Below are 21,033 nucleotides of genomic sequence, written 5' to 3'. Positions count from 1 at the left end.
CCAACCCACCCCCACCATGCCCACTAACCATGCCCCAAGTGCCACCTCCATGTTTCTTAAACACCTCCTGTTATGGTGTCTCCACCTCCACCCAGGTCCCTCCCTCTGTCTCCTTGATGTAGCGCAACATTTCCAACCACATATTCTTCAGCATAGAGAAAATAACCTCCCAAATACTTTACTGACATGGAGAAAATATAGTAAGGGTACAAATGACGCTGCGTACGTGAAGAGGCATCATGCTGTCCTGCCGCCTGGTCAGGTCGGTCCAGTCCTGCTACAATTGCAATTAACAACAAAACTCCTGGAATCAAAGGAACCAAACACTGCTGACACTGCTGCTGTAGCAATGGGTAGCACTGAGCTAGAAGCTTGCAGAAAATAGGGTTGCACAGAGCTGCATCTGCAAGTCATCTGGTCCCATACAAGTCTAAAGGAAGATAATTGTAATGCTTTAACATTCAAATATTTTAAAAGGAAGTTTTACATATGTGCTCGAGATGTTTGCTTTCCTGAGTTTAAAAGTGCAGTGATGTGGTGAGGGTTAGAACGGTTCTCAGAGATCATTTCCATTCAGTGATGTTACTGAAAACGCAGTCAACATCTTGGAACATGCAGTCCTTTCTGTACAGAAGGACTTGGAGCTAGAGACTCTGCTGGGGGCCTCAAATGCTAGATGCATTTCTGTAAGCATGAACAGTTGGACAGTAATTTCAGTTTAGCATTGTTGGCTGCTTGCTTTGTCACAATCAGACTTCTGAAAATGGTACTTACAAAACATGTTTGGTCAAAAGCATTTAATGACTTCAGCAGATGCATACAAGTTTGTACTATACTGGACGTAACAGAACAACTTCAGATCTTAGCAGTCAAACCAGTGTTTTCCAGATCCCACTGAGATTTCCTCCAAGATGGCTGAGCTAACAGAAATCCTGCACAGGAACAGGACGAGCCAGGGAACACTGGAGTCACTGAGAGACTCAGCACAGAAGCACAACGCAGGGAAAGAGACAAAAGGTGAAATTACATTCCAGTCCAAACACTTAGAAGTGCCTGACCTGCACAGATGCCAATTTGGTGCTGTGACCCGTGCTGATGATAACAGTTCATCTGCTCAGGATAGATGGGAAATAGCAAACTTTGTATTGCCCGATGAAGACCTACAATGCAAGAGTTCATACAACTCTTACGAGCTTTGGATCTTGCTTTTTTTTCTGCAAAGAAGAAAATCTTTCATACATTCTGTAGGGAAAAAAAAATAATACTGTAAGTCTGGCCAACTTAGAGTCTGTTCTGTTTTACAAAACATGAAATAATTACATATTACCAGCGACTGTCTAATACATAGTAAAAATATTTTGCTATGATTCCTTTGCAAGTATAATTTTATTATTTTTCATGGTAATTGGGATCTGGAAAGTTTTCCTTAAGTCTCTTTATTAAAGTCTTTGCAGACATTTTTATTATGTTTTAGGGGGAAACTATGAACTACTCCCTTACATATATTCAATAAAAACTGATTCTTGGAATGCACTGTTAATTCCTGCCTGTATGCGTGCAGGACACACAGTGAATTTTCAGCTTTCTCCCCTTTCCTACTCAGAATGCCTGCCAAGTTACAGTGAGAAGAGGAGCACGCTGCAGAGGCAGAGCTTCTCCTTTTGCCCACCCTCCCACGGGCGGAAGCACACGTTTCTGACAGTGATGAAAGCAGAAGGAGCCTCAGCGTGTTTATTTTCTTGTATCAAAAGGCTATTCTGACAAAGCTATTTTGGGTAGTTTTAGTTCTGGTCTTTTTTTAAAGTACACTCAAACCTTTAAAGGCTTAAATAACTTTTTATAAAGTAAAATGAGATTTTTCTGTCACCATCTGTTTGCACATCCTTTTTTCTTGCACAATACTTTAAAAGGACATTGAGCGAAGCACTTGAGAGGCAGGTAAGTGTTGCTAACACGATCTTAACTCTAGGACTGCACAGAATAGCACAACTTGACAGCAGTCTCCTCAAAAACATCCCCATCCCATTCAAAGTGTTTCTTCTGAAATTCCCTGACTAGCACAATTTCATTCTCTGAATGACTTCAGTTGTGCACCGAGGAAAATGCAATTGTAGGTCAGCATTCTGCTAGCTTAATGATTATACCATTACCACTTGCGTAGAACTGCTAAATTCTGTCATATAAGTGTTTGAAAGGAACATTTTGTTTTGTATCAAACAACAGAGGGCTCAGAGAGCTGGAGCACCTCTCCTATTAAGAAAGATTGAGGGAGTTGGGCTTGTTCAGTTTGTAGAGGAGAAGGGCGCTGATGGAGATGGCAGAGGTGACGGCCAAGCCACTTTCCATCATCTATCAGCGCTCCTGGTCAACTGGAAAGGTCCCAGGATTGGAAGCTTGCTAATGTGACTCCCATCTACAAGAATAGTAGTAGTAATCCAGGGAAATACAGGCCTGTCAGCCTGACGTTGGTGCCACGTAAGGTTATGAAGAAGATATCATCTTGAGGGAGATCACACGGCATGTGCAGGACTGAGGGATCAAGGCTAATCAGGTCATGAAAGGCAGGTCCTGCTTAACCAACCTGATCTCTTTCTATGATCAAGTGACCCATCTGATGATGAGGGAGAGGCTGTTGATGTAGTCTACCTAGACTTCAGTAAAGCCTTCAACTCTGTCCCCACAGTGTCCCCCTGCAGAAGCTGGCAGCCTGTGACTTGGACAGGCACACTCTTTGCTGGGCAAAGAACTGACTGGATGGTTGGGCCCAGAGAGCGGTGGTGGATGGAGTTAAATGCAGCTGGGGACAGGTCACAAGTGGTGTCCTCCAAGGGTCAGTATCGGGTTCTGTCCTCTCAGTATCATCATTGATCATGAGAGTGTTGAGGGCACCCTCAGTAAGTTTGCAGATGACACCAAGCTGGGAAGAAGTGACGATCTGCCTAGGGGTAGGAAGGCTTACAGAGCCATCTGGACAGGCTGGATAGCTGGGCTGAGGCCAGTCAAACGAAGTTCAACAACCTTGGTGTTTCTATGATTCTAAGGCTCGAGGGAGACCTCACTGCAACCTCCCAGAACTTGAAGGTTGCTTACAAGCAGGAGAGGGACTCATATTTTACATGGTCTGATAATGATAGGACAAGAGGATTTAAGCTAAAAGAGGGAAGATTTATGTTAGATGTTAGGAAGAAATTCATTACTCAGAGAGTATGAGGCACTGGCACAAGCTGCCCAAAGAGGCTATGGATCACTAGAGGTGTTCAAGGCTGGATGGGACCCTGGGCAGCCTGATCCAGTGGTTGGAAACCATGCCCATGGCAGGAAGTTGGACTTAGACAATCTTTAAGGTCCCTTCCAACCCAAGCCATTCTATGATTTTAAAGAAAAGGAAAAGTGGGAAGAAAAAAAAAAAAAAGACTACATTTGTTGTTTGTCTGACACAGGTAGACACAAGCCTGCTGCCCTTAAAAAGTAGTGGTGAAGGGGTTCCATGCAATGTGAGTTTACAACAAGATGAGCCTTCTCTACCTGTGTGGAGCCTTTTGTAATTTATTTTGTAATGCACTTTAAATTTCAGTGAAAGGAACAATTACAAGACGAGGGGAAAACAAAACAACGCAAAAACAGGTGTATTTAATTATTTTGGAGTATTAATTTTAATCAGCATTCAGACATGCTATTAAATTCACAGTTTGACTCTTTCTCCTTTGTCAGCATTATTGTCAGTAAAAAGCGTTTTCATCTACAGAAAAGGCCAGGAGGGGAGAGGAGGATGATAATTTCCATTTTTCCATAAATGCAAAATAACAGGCAGAACTTTCCCATACATCTGTTTTTTTCTCCTACATTTGTCAGGAGTGACCAGAAGAATTCTGAGACAACTCACGTAGTCAAGCTTTATGCGGAAAAAATAATTGGCATGAAGGTTAGGCAGCACTTAGCAAAAAAGCTGGACTCTTTCTAAGTGTTATTCAACCGATGCGTGAGATAATAATCAAAATGCATTGTCTGCAATAAGTAACAAAGGAAAAATCTCTTCTGTCACACGAAGACAGAAAAAATTGCAAGTATGTGCATGACTGAAAAGGTACCAGGTTCTTCAATATGGATAAGAACCTGAATTTTTGACAGGGAAACCAGCAATCAATCCCAGTGTGTGGCAAACGATGAAACTCACTCTGGACCAGCCAATGAATCAAACTGAAATTGCAAATACTAATGCAACTGCTAAAGTTGTAAAGTGATTAAATTCTGTGGTATTAAAGCAATAAAGTTGCTTGAACATGGCAGTCCTGAGTCAAAAGGATGTCTTAAAAACATGACAATTGAATTTGCACTCTCTTCACTGCCCTGAATCATAAATAGAAGTCATGGTTAATTCCACCTCTCTGGCTTCCAGGGCAGACGTTGTTCCTCGTGGATGACAGAGTTTCTTCAGCAATTTTTAAAGTGTATCCTGCATTCTGATGCAGGATTCTAGCCATTTTTTTGTTTCACTCCACTTTACTATATTACATGATTAACATTTCCCCCTTAGAGGCAGCTGGACATATATACTTCCTACAGCAATTAGTTAGGTAGCTATGTAAGTACAAACCAAACCAAACCTTTCAATTTAGGCTTGTCTAGAATGTTTGTCTAGAATGTTCAATTTGGAATGTCTAGAACAGATGGGCTGGCTGTTGGATACAATCTCATAAAAATACTGAGACCTTACTAACTTATAAAGAAAGCTCATCTTCTTATTTGCTTACGGATTAACTTTTTATACACTAAAACCTCTGAACTGAAATAAACTGTACGTTCATTCCAAGTTAGCTCATGCTGGAGATTGATTTCCATTTTCTCTTGGACTGCTAATGCAACTGCTTTCAGTGAGGACTTAAGCTATATCACTTGATTATTGATAATCCTTCAACACTGGTGTCACTGTGTACATAAAAGACTGGCAGGAAGTGCTTGCTCCCAGAGGTTCTACTGACACACAGTATGGAGTACAGCACCATCTTTCATGTGGCATTAAAGTGCAGCTGCTAACACCTAGGCTAATTCATCAATGAAGACAGAACTAAAGTAACTCTGATACAAGATTTCACAAGCTTGAGCAACGCAGACAGTGGGGTCTAAATTAATCATTTCATGATATTTAGCAAAATACACCGATTGAAGTTTAATGGTTAGATTTTCCATGCTCCTCAGCCACCACTGTGCACTGAGTCATTTGGGAGGTGTACACTCCACTTCTGAGACCTGTTTTTGTTCCAGACACTTAACAAAATAAGGATTTCCTGACTATGACGGCACAAACTGATTATCTTGTTCATATGGAATCTGTCAACATCCACCAATGCTTTTAATCTGTCTTGAGAAAACCATGACTTGCTACAGACTCAGAAGTTCTCTCCTTTTTGGGAGGGTTGGGACGGGAGAAAACAAATATATTTTCGACTCACACAGCAGCTGATTCTTTGATTCAAATACACTTTTCTATTTTCAAAGACAAAAATGCACTAAAATATCTCCATCATAGAAATGTCTAGCTTTGTAACTTAGACCTCACTGCAAAAATACAGCACTATATTAACAGTGCTACTTCAGAAAGGAAAAATTAAGTGGGTATGCATCCTTTTTCCGTATCATCTGTAGCTTTATTTTCCTTCTCTTCTCTGTGGTCCTGCATTGCAATTCCATTCCTTCCACTGGAATAACAAGCCTGTCATTTTTGGTTTCTCCTGAAGACAAAGAAAAGGTGCACATGTCAACTTGTAGCTTCTTTTCATCAGAAAGAATGATCAAATGTCAAATTTATACTGTTTCTCTGATATTTTTCAGTTGGTTGAGTACCATAGGTGTTAAGAGAAAGAAAACAGCAAAAAGAATAAGAGCGTGCTTTGACCCAATTCTTTTGCAAGATTATAACGCTGCTATTTTTCCTGCTAAAAACAGAATTCACGATGTAAAAAAAGATCAAGTTTTCTGGAATAAAAGATAATCAGAGAAAGTTCCATCCTCTCCAGTGTTCCCTGTCTTTCTTGAACTGAGGAGCCCACAAATGAACAAAGCATTCAAGATGCCTCACTGGGGCAGACAAGGATAAATCAGATCATATTCCTGAGCACTAAGGTTTAAGTGTGACAGTGTTATGAAGCAGACAGTGGAAGCACTACACAAAATCTGTTTTTCTGATTTTCTTAGACTCATAATGTCATATTTTAAATGGAGAGGTCTGAATGACTTTGTCCAGCTGATTAGTTCTAGAGGAAAGTTAAAGCAAGTGCTCCAATTTCTGAACGTCTGGACAGAAGTCAAGGTAAGATTACACTAAAGATAAGTTCAAACCTGTGCTCCTACCAAGGCTATATTTTTGACATATTGCCTAATACTAAAACTTTTTTTTTTTTTTTTTTCCCCAACAGTCCCATCTGTCTGAAGTCAGGGCAGGCTATTTACAATTTCAGTCACTGGTAACAGAATGGCCGTTCCTGCTCCAGTGTGACAGAAACATCTGGGTTTTATTCCAGAAACATTCTGCACTCCCAGCTGCTCAAACACTTTTTCTTGCAGGAAACAAGCCTGTGAGAATTTAATTTTGTTCACCTGCAGAATTCCATTCGTGTGACCTTTCCATTGAAATGCACACACGACATCCTTCAAACTGAGAGGAGCTGGCATTAAAACGGATTGCAGAGGGGAGGGAGTACATCACCATCACATTAGCTGACATTTGGAGGCCTGTCGAGAACCCTTCTCTTTCAGAGCTGCAAGCACCAGGCACAGACTAAATCAAAGCCAAACGGGCCGAGCTAAGCCCGTAGAATAAATTAGTGTATAAATAAACGTGCTGAAGTGGTCTCCTACTCTCTTCCAGAAAAAGCCTGAGTACGTCACTCATCTCCAATGTAACACCGCCGTTCCATGCAGCGTTAGCCCCGCACGTAGACAAGCCCGGCGCCAAACAGACACGCAAACCACACGCTACACATTTCCCACGGGCAGAGATGGATTTATGCATCGTTCTGTCTCCAGGGGCACTCGTGGCGCATGAACAGATACGCGCTCCGTAGGCGGCACTTCTTGTGTGTTAACGGGGAGTAGGAGTGGTTGAGCGAGGAAGCACGACAAACATTAGCTATTTCAGTCAAGACTGTTTTATTTATCCCACACCGGCTCGGCCCGCCCGCGGCACGCTTCTCCTCACAGGACGTGGCAGGCGGCGCCACGGCAACGGCGGGGCTGCGCCTCGCTCCTCCTTCCGGCTGGGGTGCGTCACTTCCGGCGAGGCCGCGGCGAAGACAAGATGGCGGCGCTGGGTGAACCGGTGCGTCTGGAACGAGGCGAGTACGAATTCTCCCGTGGCCTTCGCGTTTCCCTTTTCTCCGCGGATATTCGCTGCTCTCTGATTCCGGCTGCTTCTGCCGCTGCCCCGGTCCCAGGGCTGGACTCCAGCCCGTGGGCCCGAGCCGGCGGCGGGCAGAGGGAGCTCTTCCTCCTTGTGGGGCGGGCAGCGCCGTGCATCAGATGCTTGGTGAACTTTGCCTCTGTTTTTTTTTTTTTTTTTTTTTCTTTTCGCCCCGTGCGTTAGCTAGGTCTGCTTCTTTGTGGGTTTTATTTTATTTTATTTTACTTTATTTTTCAATCGCGCAGCTGGAGACATTTTTCTCGGGTTCCAGTCGGTTTCCATGGACGCGCTCGCCCCTGGTGCCAGCTCCTTGTTCCTGTCAGGACTGTTAAATTCGTGGCTTTGAGTTGAGTGTGTTAGACTGTGTCTTAGCAGTCGGTCCCGGTTCTGTTTTATAATCAACGAAGGACTTGTGCAGGAGCCTCTCTGTACTTCTTCGAGTTGTTAACTGGCTCCATTGTGCCCTCACAGCCTCGTTTGTGTCGTTAGCGGGGTGTGGCACGTAACTACAGCCACTAGAGAGACGGATAAGGCACAAAGCCTAGTTGTGTACTTTTTCTATAGTGTCTTTTATCTGTGCTGTCTTTTGTCGAGCGCTTTTAGGAAATGGTGGTAAACCGCCTAGACTGCGTTTGAGAAGGATGGCGATTATGTGGAGTGCAGGTAATTGCATGAGCTGAGTGTTTTCTCGTTGCCGTCCCCTCTGGGTCCGCTTCTCAGAGTGCCTTGTAGATTTGTAATCATATCTACATCAAGTGCTGCCTATCACAGAACTCAGCTGTTTGTGCCCAGCCCTCCTTCCTGCTCTGCAAGCAAATCACTTCTGATGTGTGAGAGAAGGTCTGTAAGCAGGGACTTATGTAAGAACTTTGCTTCCCACTCGGCAGCTCATCAACCCACCCAGCTCCAGAGCTTTTTAATTAGGGCAGCTGCTTTGGCAGTTGATTAGTTGCTTTTGCTTGGGCTGTAGAGTTAAACCTCAGGCTGCATCTTCCTCCGCCTCATTACCCTTCCATTATGCTCTTGCTGTGAAAACAAACAAATGTGTGGAGTTACTTTGGGATCAGTGGAACAAAAGAGCTGTTAGTCTTAATGCTTTTTTTTTTTTTTTTTTTTTTTCATTTTTAAGTAAAAGCACAGTGTAGTGGGCCTACAAAAGGAAGAGCTTTATTTACAGATTTAAACAACTGCTGGGTAATTGCATGGGGTTGACTGTAGGTAACCTTACATTGAAGCATTTTCAGCTCAAAAATGAACGCCACTAATGTTGTTGGTATATAGCATATAAAAAGAGAGATTAGTGTAGAAAATGTGCTGATTTAAAATGGTTACCATATGCTTACCGTCAGGGCAATTGAAAAATTCACCCAGTCTGTTCCTTCTTCCAAGCTTCATCACACAAAACTACTACCCAAATTTGCTGGAGTACAGGGATATAGCAGTGTTGAACATTTAGAAATTACTGTTTGGTGGTGATGTGTAGGAAGCCTATGGGTACCTAAGGCTATTTGAATGCAGGCAGCAGAAGTGGTTCCACAGGAGTGTTTGTGAGGACGCTGTTCTCTCTTGTGTTTTGTTCACACACCAAACCAAGGAGTGGTGGCGTCTCACTGTTGCTGTATTATTTTTTTTTTTTTCCACCACGTTGGACCTGCTCCAGCACCTCCATGTCCTTTCTGTACTGAGGTGCCCAAATCTGAACACAGCACTCGAGGTGAGGCCTCACCAGTGCTGAGTACTGAGGAGCAGGATGACTTCCCTGGTCCTGCTCACCACCCCATTCCTGATACAAGCCAGGATGCCACTGGCCTTCTTGGCCACCTGGGCACACTGCTGGCTCATATTAGCTGACTATCAGTACACCAAGGTCCCTTTCCCTCAGGCAGCTTTGCAGCCACTCCTCCCCAAGCCTGTGGGTTGCCTGGGGTAGTTCTATCCACTCGGGTCTATATAGGCAGAGGGGATTCACCAGGGTGTTCAAATGCAGGCCTACATGACTGCGAGGCTATCTGAGGAATGTGCATTTAAATGCGTTTTTCTTTCAAGACATCAAATTATTATCCTGCAATCACACACACACAAAAAAAAAAAAGCGCCCAGAATTAAAAACTTGAAGAGCTGATCTAAAAACACTGTAAAGATTAAAAGAAAAATTTTCAGTTATGTGGTGGTTAATGATGAGGGTTTTTTTTTTTCTATTTTTTTTATCTTTAATTGCTTACTTCTGGATTTATCTATATGTTTTTCCTTGAACATCATAGGAACAGAACTCGTGTCTGTGTCTGGTTTTGGTATGTTGGCTAAACTGCAATGGTAATTCTGTGAGGAGGACAGCTTTCAGCTGATGACGTTCTGAGTACAGCTCATGAGGAGGCAGGCTGTGTCAACAGGATAATCAGCCATCTTCTTTTTCACAAACAGCTGTAGGAACTGCTTTGGGTTTTCACATCAATAGTTCAGTCCTTTGGTCTGTCAGCAGTTCTAAAAATAAGTAAATGCATATTCTGTGTTAGTTTCACCTAGCAGGAATCCTGTTCACGTCCAACCTGTGTGTATTCTCAGTACCTTCTTGACGAGCTGATTCTGTGCTCTTGGTCTGTGCTTTCTAAAAGACAGCTGATTCTCAAGCTAGCCAATTTTACCTTAGGCTATAAAAGGCTGCACAGTCAAAGAATTCAGTTCTTAGGAGACCCAGGTAAGGACGTACGTGCAGTTTATTGAGAAAACATTGAGGTTATAAAGAAATCGGTGAGTGGAGTTCTTGAGTGCTGGTTACTGCAGCTTCTCTTTTCATTAGTAAACTTCGGTCACTTGAATTTCTTACAGTCTTCTAATCAAACTGTTAGATGACTTCATACACATTACAGCTTATCATGATTCGTAGAGCACGGGTTGTGAGAGCTGCTGTGTAGAATCGTGCTCTTCATATGCCTGAAACAGTCTGCAAACATCTGTATTTGATAGTTGTGTTGTAGTTTACATCCTTAGCAGACTTTTTGTGAATACATGGAGTGTTGTAGGATTGGAACTCCTGCTATTGCCAAAGGATGTGAACAGCTTCTTCCTTCCATTTGTTTATTATTCTCCTTCAAGCCGTTCAGTGCCGGACTTCACGAGATTAAAGAGAGTTTGTACTATTGATGCTGAACAGAGGGTTTACTGAGAATATTTATGGATTTACATAATTAAGATAGAAAAATCATCAATCACACCTGTGCTATCTTACAGAACGCTCTCATCTGAAGCGTTGTGTGCGATGGCAGCTGCAGTATTTTGGTGCTGTTCCGTGAGTGATTGATGTCCAGTGTGCGGTACAAACACAGCGCTGGTGGATGAGCAGTTCAAGAAGTTCCATCGTACCATCTCTGCTTGGCTGCCAGCTGCCATCAGTGTCTGTGAGATACCTGACTGACACCTCACAGAAGCGGGCAGCGTCAACTGTGGGTTGCCTTCTGTCAGCACACCTTAATTTCAGAGCATGACAGGCTGGGCATTGGTTGCTACAACTTGTCTCTTACATGTTTGTGGTCTCGACGGCTGTCGCTGGTCTGTTGAGTGGCACCGTGGCAGCACAGATGATGTTCCACGTGAAAGATGATTCCCTGAGGTTAATTATGGAAAAAGGGAAGTAATGCGTTTAGGACACGGTCATGTTCCAGACTTCATCATCTTCTGGAATGATCTGTGCCTTGTTGATGTAATAGATTAATCTCTGCTTCTTTGTGCCTTTGTGATAATGAAGGCCATAACGTCTGTCTGCTTTTCTGAGAGGCCATTCTACTTCTGGTCAAGGACTTCCATGGTTCAGAAGAATGGTCGCTCTAGAAATGCAAGTGAGGAATATTAATCCTTCCTGCTCTTGAAGAGCTGCCTGCAGAAGGTCACATAGCTTCGATGTCATGTTTGGTGCCCATCTTGATTGGTACTGGTCTTGAAATCAAGTTCCTCAGATGAGATTTCGGTTTCAGTGATGGTGTGATCTTCCAGGAAGTGTAAATAAAAAAACAACTGGGAAACAATGTTGGGTTTGGGATCTGATACAGAACACTCCATAGAGGTGATTGAGGAGATTGGGCTCTTTTTCCTAGTGCTGTGATTAGACACACTGCAGGTGGAGGAAGTAAGAAAGTATTTTCAAACTGATACGAGGTTTAATCAAGTTTTTATGATTCCAGCTGCTGTTTGGCATCCAATTAATATAATTACATGCCTGAGTTGGCCTTATTTGTAGGGAAGGCATTGGGTGTATTTCTGGTAAACTAGTTTCTGAATGTAAAAGGAGTGTTAGCGTGCTTGACAATACTATAGATGGCTTTAAAAATGTGATAGCCATGCATTACTTATGTTGTGAGGTTTTATGCATACAAAATGTTGCTAGTATTTATTATGAAAGAAATATTGCAGCTTGATTTCAAGGAAAAATGAAATTACTTAAAATACAGATGTGGTTGTGGTGCTTGTAGGTATTTAGAGGGCTGCATTGCTGTCTTTGATCTAAACAGTCTGAAAATAAAGTGCTTTATTCTAATATTTTGTTGATACATGGTGATGTGGAAGAAATGAAACTGTAAGGTGTACACAAGCACACATAGGCTACTGCATTAACTTAGTTTATAAAACAAAAGCCAACAAACCATCAGTAGGGTCTTTTCAGGCATTCCTTATTACAAGTGCTTTTTTTTTTTTTTTCTGTAGATATCTGCAGAGCAATTGAATTGCTGGAAAAATTACAGAGAAGTGGAGAAGTGCCACCACAGAAACTGCAGGCTTTGCAGAGGGTCCTTCAAAGTGAATTCTGTAATGCTGTGAGGGAGGTAAGTTAACTGTGCAAACAATTAGCTTGCACTAAAAGTGGTACTTTTAAAAAACATTCAATGCAACAGCACTTTTTTTCTTCATAGAACTGAATTTGACTGAAGTCTTCTGTTAAGCTCCATATTTTTTTACAAGTTGAGAAGAAAACAATTTAGGGTAGTGCAGGTGTGTTGTATTAAATAGTGGCTCAAAAACAAATTGCCTCTTGGAGGTTATGATGAGAGTTTTGCCTTGCTGGAAGCTAGTACCTTGTTATCCTGTTGGCTGGTAAGAATGGGCAAAGTATGAATCGCCTCTTCTTTTAAGCCAGGTTGGCATCATGGCTTTGCACACCTCCTCTTCATTCCGGATGCTCTTTCAGAGATTTGAGATGGTTGAATGTGTTCTCGAATTGGTGGTGGTGACAGCGCTGCCACTGCTGATAACACCTGCAATGATTTGCAAGGTCTGTTTGTAGACAGGAAGTCCGCTATGAAGGACTGCGTTTGTTGGGTTAGCTATCAGTAACCCACTTAGCATTAGCATTCTTATGGCCTTTGTGCTTGCAATAGCCTTTCTTTTCTTTAGATATTCGATCAGTTGTGTCAGGTGAAGGAAAATGCAGATTTTAAGGGGAGGGCTTGATTGTTGGGTGAGCTTTGGAGAGCCGCCCTTGCATAATTTTTCTTGCATCCTTATGGAAAAGTCCCAGCTTGAATCAAAGAAGGTAGTCGCCCATCCCTGCTGTCAGATGTCATGGTGAGGTCTGCATGTTTTCCACGGAAAAGGATTTGGGTTGAGACCTAGAATGTGTGCTTTTTGACTGAGCAGTAAAGACACTGAGAGTTATTTCTTCATAGTACAGTAAATTCTTACTTGGCACCACGCATCAGGGATTCATTTGTTAGAGGTGTTTGTTTGTTTCATTTATGCAATTTTAAGTTGCAACTGATTGTTATGTTGCCTAAGCAGGAAAATAACTGTTTTCACCATGCTGAAGTTGTCTTGTCTTTCAAGGTGTATGAACATGTGTATGAAACTGTGGATATCAGCAGTAGCCCAGAAGTGAGAGCTAATGCAACAGCCAAGGTAAATGCCAAACTTGAGTAAAATGCAGTAGTTTGTTACTTTAGTAGCAGAGAAAAGGTGTTTAAAATTCATAAGTGTACCATCTAGATGTTTGATCAAATGGATAAGCATATGAGGTCATTAAAAGGTATAACAAAACATTTTTAAGCTTCTTCCATTTATGCTTTATTCTTTGAGTTCTAAATTTCTTATACTAATGTTGTCTAGGAAATTAATCTGATTTGTCGTGATATTTTAGCACTTTGAGATTAAAAACAATTTTTCAGCCTGCTCACTGTGTCAAGCTAAGGAGTTTATATTCGTGTAAATAGGAAGATCTTATTTCCTACAGGCCACTGTAGCTGCATTTGCTGCTAGTGAAGGTCATTCGCATCCCAGAGTGGTTGAACTGCCAAAAACTGAAGAAGGTCTTGGATTCAACATCATGGGAGGCAAAGAACAAAATTCTCCCATCTACATCTCCCGAATCATCCCTGGTGGTATAGCTGATAGGCACGGAGGCCTGAAACGTGGAGACCAGCTTCTTTCTGTGAACGGAGTGGTAGGAATCGATTTTCCACTTTCTTTAGCAGTAACTACTTGTCTCCACTTGGGGGCATACGTAGAATATACATGGCACAGCTTCAGGGTGTCTTTTGATCCTAGCAAAATTGCTTCTTTTTGTCCTCTCAAGAGCATCTTCTTTAGGTTTCTGAACCTAATTCTGTGCAGTGACAGTTGGTGGATTATGCTTTGGTTATATTTTTCCACTGAAAATGGCACTATTTATATCAATGTTTCAGATTGTGAGAAGCTGTATAAATCTGGTAGGTGTTGTGTTCTGAAATAGTATTAAAGTGCCATTATGGCTTCCTGTTTGATCAAGCTTGATGATGCAGATTTTAACTTAGTTTTCTGCAGCTTTTAAGGTAAGTAGTAAGTTGTGATGCATTGCTGTAGACTGAGCAGGGGCTCTTTGACATGGTTATCCCAGTAAGAGCACTACTGCTTGATGAGAGCTGTAGTAAGATAGAAAAACAGGGTGATGTTATCTTTACTTAAGTGCTATAAGCTTCAGAACAAGTATTTATATTTTAAGGAGTACATGTCTGATGTGCCATTGTAGCTATTTATTTTTAAGAGGTATCCTCTTCTGCTGAGTTGCAATACGAGAAGAAAAACAGAACGCCTGGAAAGAGGGGGCTATGGGCAGGCTTTGATTTCCAAGAGCTGCTTGTCAAATGCATATTAATCTCTCAAAATCCTGGATTTATTTATAGAGGCTTCCATCGTACGCTTAGAATGCGAACGTTCTCATAATTACATCTACAAACTCAGCTTTATTTTAATACTGAGAGTTGAACTCAGCCTTTATGCTCCTTAGCCTGAGTGGGTTTTTTGGTATATGAAAGGAATCGAGACTTGCTGGTTCTTGGTACTCTGGGAGGTGCCTGCTAGCAAAGAGCTCTGTCATGCTTGGCTCCTGACTGTTACGTGGGAGATGCGAGAGTAATGGTGTCCTTAGTGGTGCAGCTATCCTTGGCCTAGCCTTCCTGTGTTTGAAGGCATCAAGGGACAGGTCAGTTGTCCGTAAAGCAGCAGCTGTTTTCATGTGAAGGCTTCCTCACCTACAGACCCTCACAAAGCAGAAACAACACCCCAAAACTCTGATCATTTGACAGTAATCCCAGCTGAGAACGGCTGCATCTGTGCACATACACACATAAATATATGTAGCTATTGTAAAAATACAGTGAATGAATAAAACACTGCAAGAAAACAGGCTCAGAGGAAGAAGCTTTTGATGTTTGCAGATTAATTACTGTCATCTTGATATGTGATGGACATTCTTGTTAGCAATTATGATTACTTAATACTTAAGAAGTAATTTGCTGCTGCCAGGATGGCAGTGGATGTGTCTTGAAGCACTTCTGGTGGTGGTTTGGGTTGTTTTTTTATTTACTCTTTTCACACTGGGAGATTTTAAGTGTAGTGAAGAATTTTCTATGCTTTGGCACAGTTGACACTAAGACTTCACAAACAATCAGTAGTTTTTTATTGGAACAACCACCACATCCACTTGAATAACAAACATGAAAACATTCAAATGTATGTGTTGTCTGAGTCTGATGGAAGAGAAATAACTTTGGGTTTTTTTTTTAACTGTTGTCTTTCTTTCTGTAAGTAACTTTGTAGTAACGGGGAAACCCTCCAATCAACAGGTACATCACCTGCCTTCTAGTTTCTAATAGCACCCGTGGGAGGTAGGCTTGGGGTAGTCCCATTGCTGTGTTTGATGAGTTTGGGAGAAATAAGTTGTGCTGATAAAACGTGTGCCATCTAGGAATGTGTATTTGGATGAAGTTGCTGAGAACTGTTGCTGAAATATTATAATCAGATGAATGTAGTAATAAATCCTGAGAGTTAGTTTAGTGAAGTGTTATTTGTTTTTTAATCTGTTCTGACTTGTTGGGGGAGAGAGCGTGGGGCTAGGTGGTTCTTAATGAGTTTACAGGAAGTGAATTTGAGTACCTTGCACTGAAGATAAGACACGTATGGAGTGCTAAGATAAACAATACACTGCCTGTTACGTGTTCTGTTGCAGGTGTCCAGTAGACAGTGATTTGCTTTGTCATAGCTGCCTTTTTGATGTTATCCTATGCTATCTTGCAGTTATCTGTGAGCTCTTGTCCTTAGCTAAGTGCAAGATAATTTGAAGTAGCTTATTAGGCAAATTGAGGACGACAATAAAGTGCATGATTATAGAAGAAAAGCCATCTCGGACTAAAAGACAAAGTGTGCTGAAGCTGTTGATTTTTGAGTGTTATTTCAAAGTTGCCTATTCTCGCTACTTCACTTATCTGATGTAAATGTATGTAAAGACTTAACATAAGCATAACCAGAAGTTTTGCGCTACTCTTCTTACTACTGATTGGTGTATTTATCATCACTCTGTAGTGATTTGCCGGAGAATGAATCCCAAGCTTGGATGATGTTCTTGTGAAGTTTTGAAACTAGAATATTTTAGTTGACTATATAGACACAGAAAAATGGAACAGGTGTGTTTTCAGTGTGTGTTTTCACTAATATGATCCTTAATGACTTACGCTTTGCAGAGTGTCGAAGGTGAACACCATGAAAAAGCAGTAGAGCTACTGAAGGCAGCCCAAGGCAAGGTCAAATTGGTTGTACGATACACACCGAAGGTCCTGGAAGAAATGGAGTCAAGATTTGAAAAAATGAGATCGGCGAAACGCAGGCAGCAAAACTGATGTTGAACGCAATGACTTCAAGAAGATACACGCCCTTCACGTTGTGTAGTTTGGTCAATGCAGTGCCCGGGGTACACAAGTTACTGTCATTTTCATAGAACTGTAGAATGAGTGAGGTTGCAAAGGACTCTTGGGGATTACGTAGCCCTGCTTAGAGGATGGTCGGCCAGAGCAGGTTGTTTAGGGCTGTGACAAGTTGGGTCTTGAGCCATCTCCAAGGATGGAAGCTCCACAAAGTCGCTGGGCAGCCTGTTCTAGTGTTTTGATCTCCCTCTTGCTAGAAGATATATGTTTTTCTGTTTAAATGGAGCTGCTTATATTATAGTTTACGGCTGTTGCCTCTTGTCCTGTCACTGGGTACTGCTGAGAAGAGTCTGCTTTTCTTCTTTTAATTCTTCCGTATCAGGCATTTACACATCTTGTTAAGAACACCCTTGAGCCTTCTCCAGGCTAGACAGTCTCAGTTGTCTCAGCCTCTCTCCTTGTTTGTCAGATGCTCCAATCACTGAAATCAACTTTCTGCCCCTCCTCTGGACATGATCTTGTCTGCCTATGCCTGTCTTGCACTGGGGAACCCAGAGGTGGTAACATGAATTAGGTTGAGTGGAAGAGAAACATCACTTCCCTTGACTTGCTGTAGACCAGCAGGCCATTGGCCTTTCTTGCTGCAGTGATACGTTAGTGACTTATAGTCAGTTTGGTATTTTTGGCTGCAAGGCTGTTTTCCAGCTGGTCAGCCACCAGCCATGCTGGTGTAGATCGTTCCTCTCCAGGTGTAAGACTTGCACTTCCTTTTGCTTTTCGAGCTTCCTGATAGTTCATTTCTGCAGCCTCTCAAGGTTCATTGGAATGGCATGGAGGGAGTGTAGTCTGTCCTGTTGCCCTGTTATTAATGCATCTGTTAAGCGCTGTGGAGCCCAGTGCTGACCTCTGCACTATGTCAGTAGAGACTTGCTGCCAGCAGGACTTGTTGCCACCAGTTGCAGCCTTTGGCAGTTCACCCTTCTTTTGAAAGTTTTCTTTTCTATTTCTTTGCATTTTTCACAGTTTAAAAAAAATGCATCCTTTCAAACTCAGCTAGGGTACCCGAAAAAAAGTGTGTATGTTGCATCTGTATGCATCTTTTTCGTATTAGACCTCTAAGCATGCAAATAAATTCAAAGGTTTTTCAAATGCATTTAGTAAGACCTGTTTCTACAATTGACATGACTTTTTTCCTATTCTGCTTTTTCGTTTAACATCTTCAGTTTTCTCGCTGAATTATTTTGCAAAGGAAGATTTTTATGTAGCAGTATTTTGGCACTTTTCTTAAGAACATGTTAGATATCAACTACGAAAAGTAATCGTGATCAACTGCATGGCTGATAACAATTACCAGGTTTTATAAAGTTTTGGTGAGTACGTTATTTTTACACTTCTGCTAAATCATAATTTGTTACTCTGGAAATTTTATTACCTCACCTGTAAATAATGTACAATCGGTGTTCTCGTATAACGACTTTACAGATTTATAAGTGTGAGTTATCACAGCAATCATTCCTGTAACTTACATTGTTTTGTACTGATTTTCAAGCAGTTAAGGGGGCTAACTGCGTTTGCAGTTCTGGGTTGACTATATGTATTTTTATATGCAGAGACTGAAGATATGTTAATGCTTTCAAAAGAATTTCAGGCGTTTCCCTGACTTTCTGCTGTTCTAAAAAAAAGTTCATTTTAATGGTCATAACTCTTGTGGTTTTAGTATGTCTTACTGTAATCGTACATGCAGAGTAACTGTGCAGGACTTGGAGTAGTTAGTACCAAAATCACGTATGGTTGCATCTGTAAGAGTAAAACATTCTGAGGCTTACATGTCAAGTAACCCTGGGGTGAACTTGTTTGGGATTTATCACTGAACTGCTTCCCATTTGAGAGCTCGCGGTTGTAGAAACGGTAGCATCAACATCACTCTAAAAGTTTATATGGAATGGTGCTGGGATAGTAACAAGAAGCCTGCAGTTTAAGTGCTGCGTGTCTTTGCTCAAGTCTGGTTGATGGTGGCATGCTTTTGGTGTGCCACTTTGTAAAACTTTATCTGGACAGAGGTACGCTTCTTGAAACTACCAGGTTTGATGCTGTACTTGCATACTTGATTTTAAAAGCTTCACTTGTTGGTATATATCTATAATTAACTTGAATGTCTACTGGAGTCTGTTCATTTGTATGGCAGCTATGAATGCATCCTAATTGAGTATGAGCAGTTTGATTCTTAGAGGCTTAAACTGAAAAGCGCAGTTCTGACCATTTGACTGTTCCCTGGTTTGTTCACATGGAGCAGTACAGTCTGTTGTGAAATAATCAACTATGTGGAAGAGAGTGAATGGTTAAGGATCTAAAAGTGACAGCATGAAGTTTGTGCATTTTCATTTGATTTGCTGGAGAAGGAAAAATTGTGATCACGACAGGCCGGTGAGAAACGTATTTCCTTTCTGCATGTTTGTAAGCATGGTAAGCCTGCAAATAGAAGCTGGGATTTTAAAGATACTGATAGTTTGAAAATGCAGTATAAATATTTAACAGTTAGATGATCTTGAGCACTGAATTGCATGGTTTATTATCTGTCATAGGCCTCTATCCAAAGGCCTCATGTCGCTGATAGGACCGTGCTGTCGAATTGTATATTTTTATGGAACAACTAATGTTGAAAATACTGAGACCAAAATGGCATGGTAGCGCGATCGTGGATGTGTTTTAATTTAAGTGTAAGATAGTAGATATTTGTTTTAGAGCTATATAAAAAAAATATATATATATATAAATATTAAAGGTATGGATACGAGGTAGGAATGTGTTTTTTAGAACCTGTATCCCATGGCATTACTGAACAAAGCAGTGGTTTCTGTTACTCTGAGGTAACTTCCTTTAGTGTAGCTTGAGCTACTGAATGCAATAGCATCGTTCTGAAGTGTAGCATTTGGATACAGCTTGTCATCCACTACAAAATGTGGGGAAGGGTACCTGGGCATATAAATTGTAGCATTTGATAAAAAGCTTTTTAATGGCAATAATGACAAAAAAAAAAAAAAAAGCAGAAAACTCATTAACAGTCATGTTTAATACTATGGAAACCTGTAACAGTAAGGAAAGGGTGGATTCAGATTCACCAACAAGCTTAATTTCTTTTACTACTGAGCAGTGCCTGTACTGTGTTAATATGCAGTCCCTACACACTTGATATCTTTGGGTATGCAAACGGTTTAAGAAGAGATATCATTTCTGCAGATCTGCATCTATTGCTGCTGTGAGGAATCTTTGGGTTTTATCAACAGAAAAATAAAAGTTAAATTTCACGTGCATTGTTTTTGTGTATTTTTTTTTTTTCCTGAGTTTCCATATTTGGTACTTTTTTCATGCAGCTGTAGTTGGGTGTTTATGATCTCTGGGGCGTAGTGTAAACTGTGCGTGTGTGAGCATGCAAAGAAAAACTTCAAATCCACCTTTTTAGTTTTTCCTTGTTGCTTATGAACCTTCCCTTTTCTGCCCTACGTTTTGTGAATTGTTGGAGGGATGAGAATTAGAACGCTGTAAAGTATACGTAGTATCTTGGGCCTCCTGCATTTTTGAGACCTCCTTAGTTTCAACTGCATGAGCTTACGTGGTGCATATTATTCCGAGTCAGATATTATCTTTTAATTGTTTGAAGCAAGTATCTCTAGTAATGAGATCTTAAATAACTTAATTCCTTGCTTAAAGACCTTGTGAGGTCTTCAAGAAAAATGTGCCTGAAGTTATGAACCGAGATAAAGGTGGGAGAAATGCTTCAGTTTGGAATGCAAAAGGTTTTTTTTTTAATACAGGTAAGCCAGACTGCAAATTGACAGTGTGCAACAATCATTTATGTAAGTACATAGAAGATGGGTAACAAAGCTGGAAATACAACCACATTTTCAATTTGGTTTTAAAAACGATACATTCGTATTGGAGAAAAACTGAGAAAAAACAAAAGTTGCTGAGTCTGAAAAGTATCCGAGTGTGGCTGTGTACAAACATAAACTGAGTCGCCTTTTTGTCCTCAACTGCATGCTTGCTTGTGGTGGCATTCACTGATATTTTTTTTTTTGACTCTGTACTGAGCAGATTCAATTTGGTATCTTAGCAGAGACCAATTATGACTCAGTTTTTTGAGTTTATTTCTGTTGCATGAACACAGGATGATGTCTGGTGTCAAAGGAATTGTGCTGGTGCAAGGAAAGGTGTGACCAACTGCTTGAAGTTGCATAGAAGCCGAAGGTGTGGAGCAGACCGAGTTTCTGTGATCCTTTATCTTGTAAAATCTTTATTGGAATCTACTGTAAGAGCTGTGTTACTATGCAAGGCGTGTGGGACTTGCTTCAAACAAATCCTGTGTCTGTTTAATTCTGTACCTTGATGTATTGATAATTGTTTTCCTGTCAGGAACGTCTCTAATTAATGGAGTAATGTTGATATATTTTAATATTTGGTCTTGTGGCTTATATTCAAATG

General features: G+C 41.2%; 1 protein-coding gene across 2 annotated transcripts; it reads left to right on the top strand.

Moving 5' to 3' along the window:
* The first annotated feature begins 7,263 nt into the window (after nucleotides 1-7,263).
* On the top strand, nucleotides 7,264-19,859 carry LIN7C (lin-7 homolog C, crumbs cell polarity complex component). 2 transcript variants are annotated; one of them, XM_042882750.1, is made up of 5 exons: nucleotides 7,264-7,331; nucleotides 12,092-12,210; nucleotides 13,208-13,279; nucleotides 13,611-13,820; nucleotides 16,375-19,859. In XM_042882750.1, the coding sequence occupies exons 1-5, from the start codon at nucleotides 7,295-7,297 to the stop codon at nucleotides 16,528-16,530; spliced, it is 594 nt and encodes a 197-aa protein (XP_042738684.1). In that variant the 5' UTR covers nucleotides 7,264-7,294; the 3' UTR covers nucleotides 16,531-19,859. The 2 variants fall into 2 exon arrangements, with proteins under 2 accessions (XP_042738684.1, XP_042738685.1); XM_042882751.1 differs by lacking the exon at nucleotides 7,264-7,331 and adding an exon at nucleotides 7,991-8,059.
* The last annotated feature ends 1,174 nt before the right edge of the window (nucleotides 19,860-21,033 follow it).

The sequence above is a fragment of the Lagopus leucura genome, unplaced genomic scaffold, assembly GCF_019238085.1.
Source record: "Lagopus leucura isolate 7727_CA_CO unplaced genomic scaffold, USGS_WTPT01 Super-Scaffold_100035, whole genome shotgun sequence".
NCBI lineage: Eukaryota > Metazoa > Chordata > Aves > Galliformes > Phasianidae > Lagopus > Lagopus leucura.
This window is presented reverse-complemented; position numbering and strand designations above follow the sequence as displayed.

Excerpts from the sequence above, each read along its gene's own strand:
- LIN7C (XM_042882750.1), top strand. The coding sequence starts at position 7,295 with ATGGCGGCGCTGGGTGAACCGGTGCGTCTGGAACGAG. Across the intron at positions 7,332-12,091 it reads ACCGGTGCGTCTGGAACGAG|ATATCTGCAGAGCAATTGAA; the intron begins GCGAGTACGAAT and ends TTTTTTCTGTAG. Across the intron at positions 13,821-16,374 it reads TTCTTTCTGTGAACGGAGTG|AGTGTCGAAGGTGAACACCA; the intron begins GTAGGAATCGAT and ends TACGCTTTGCAG.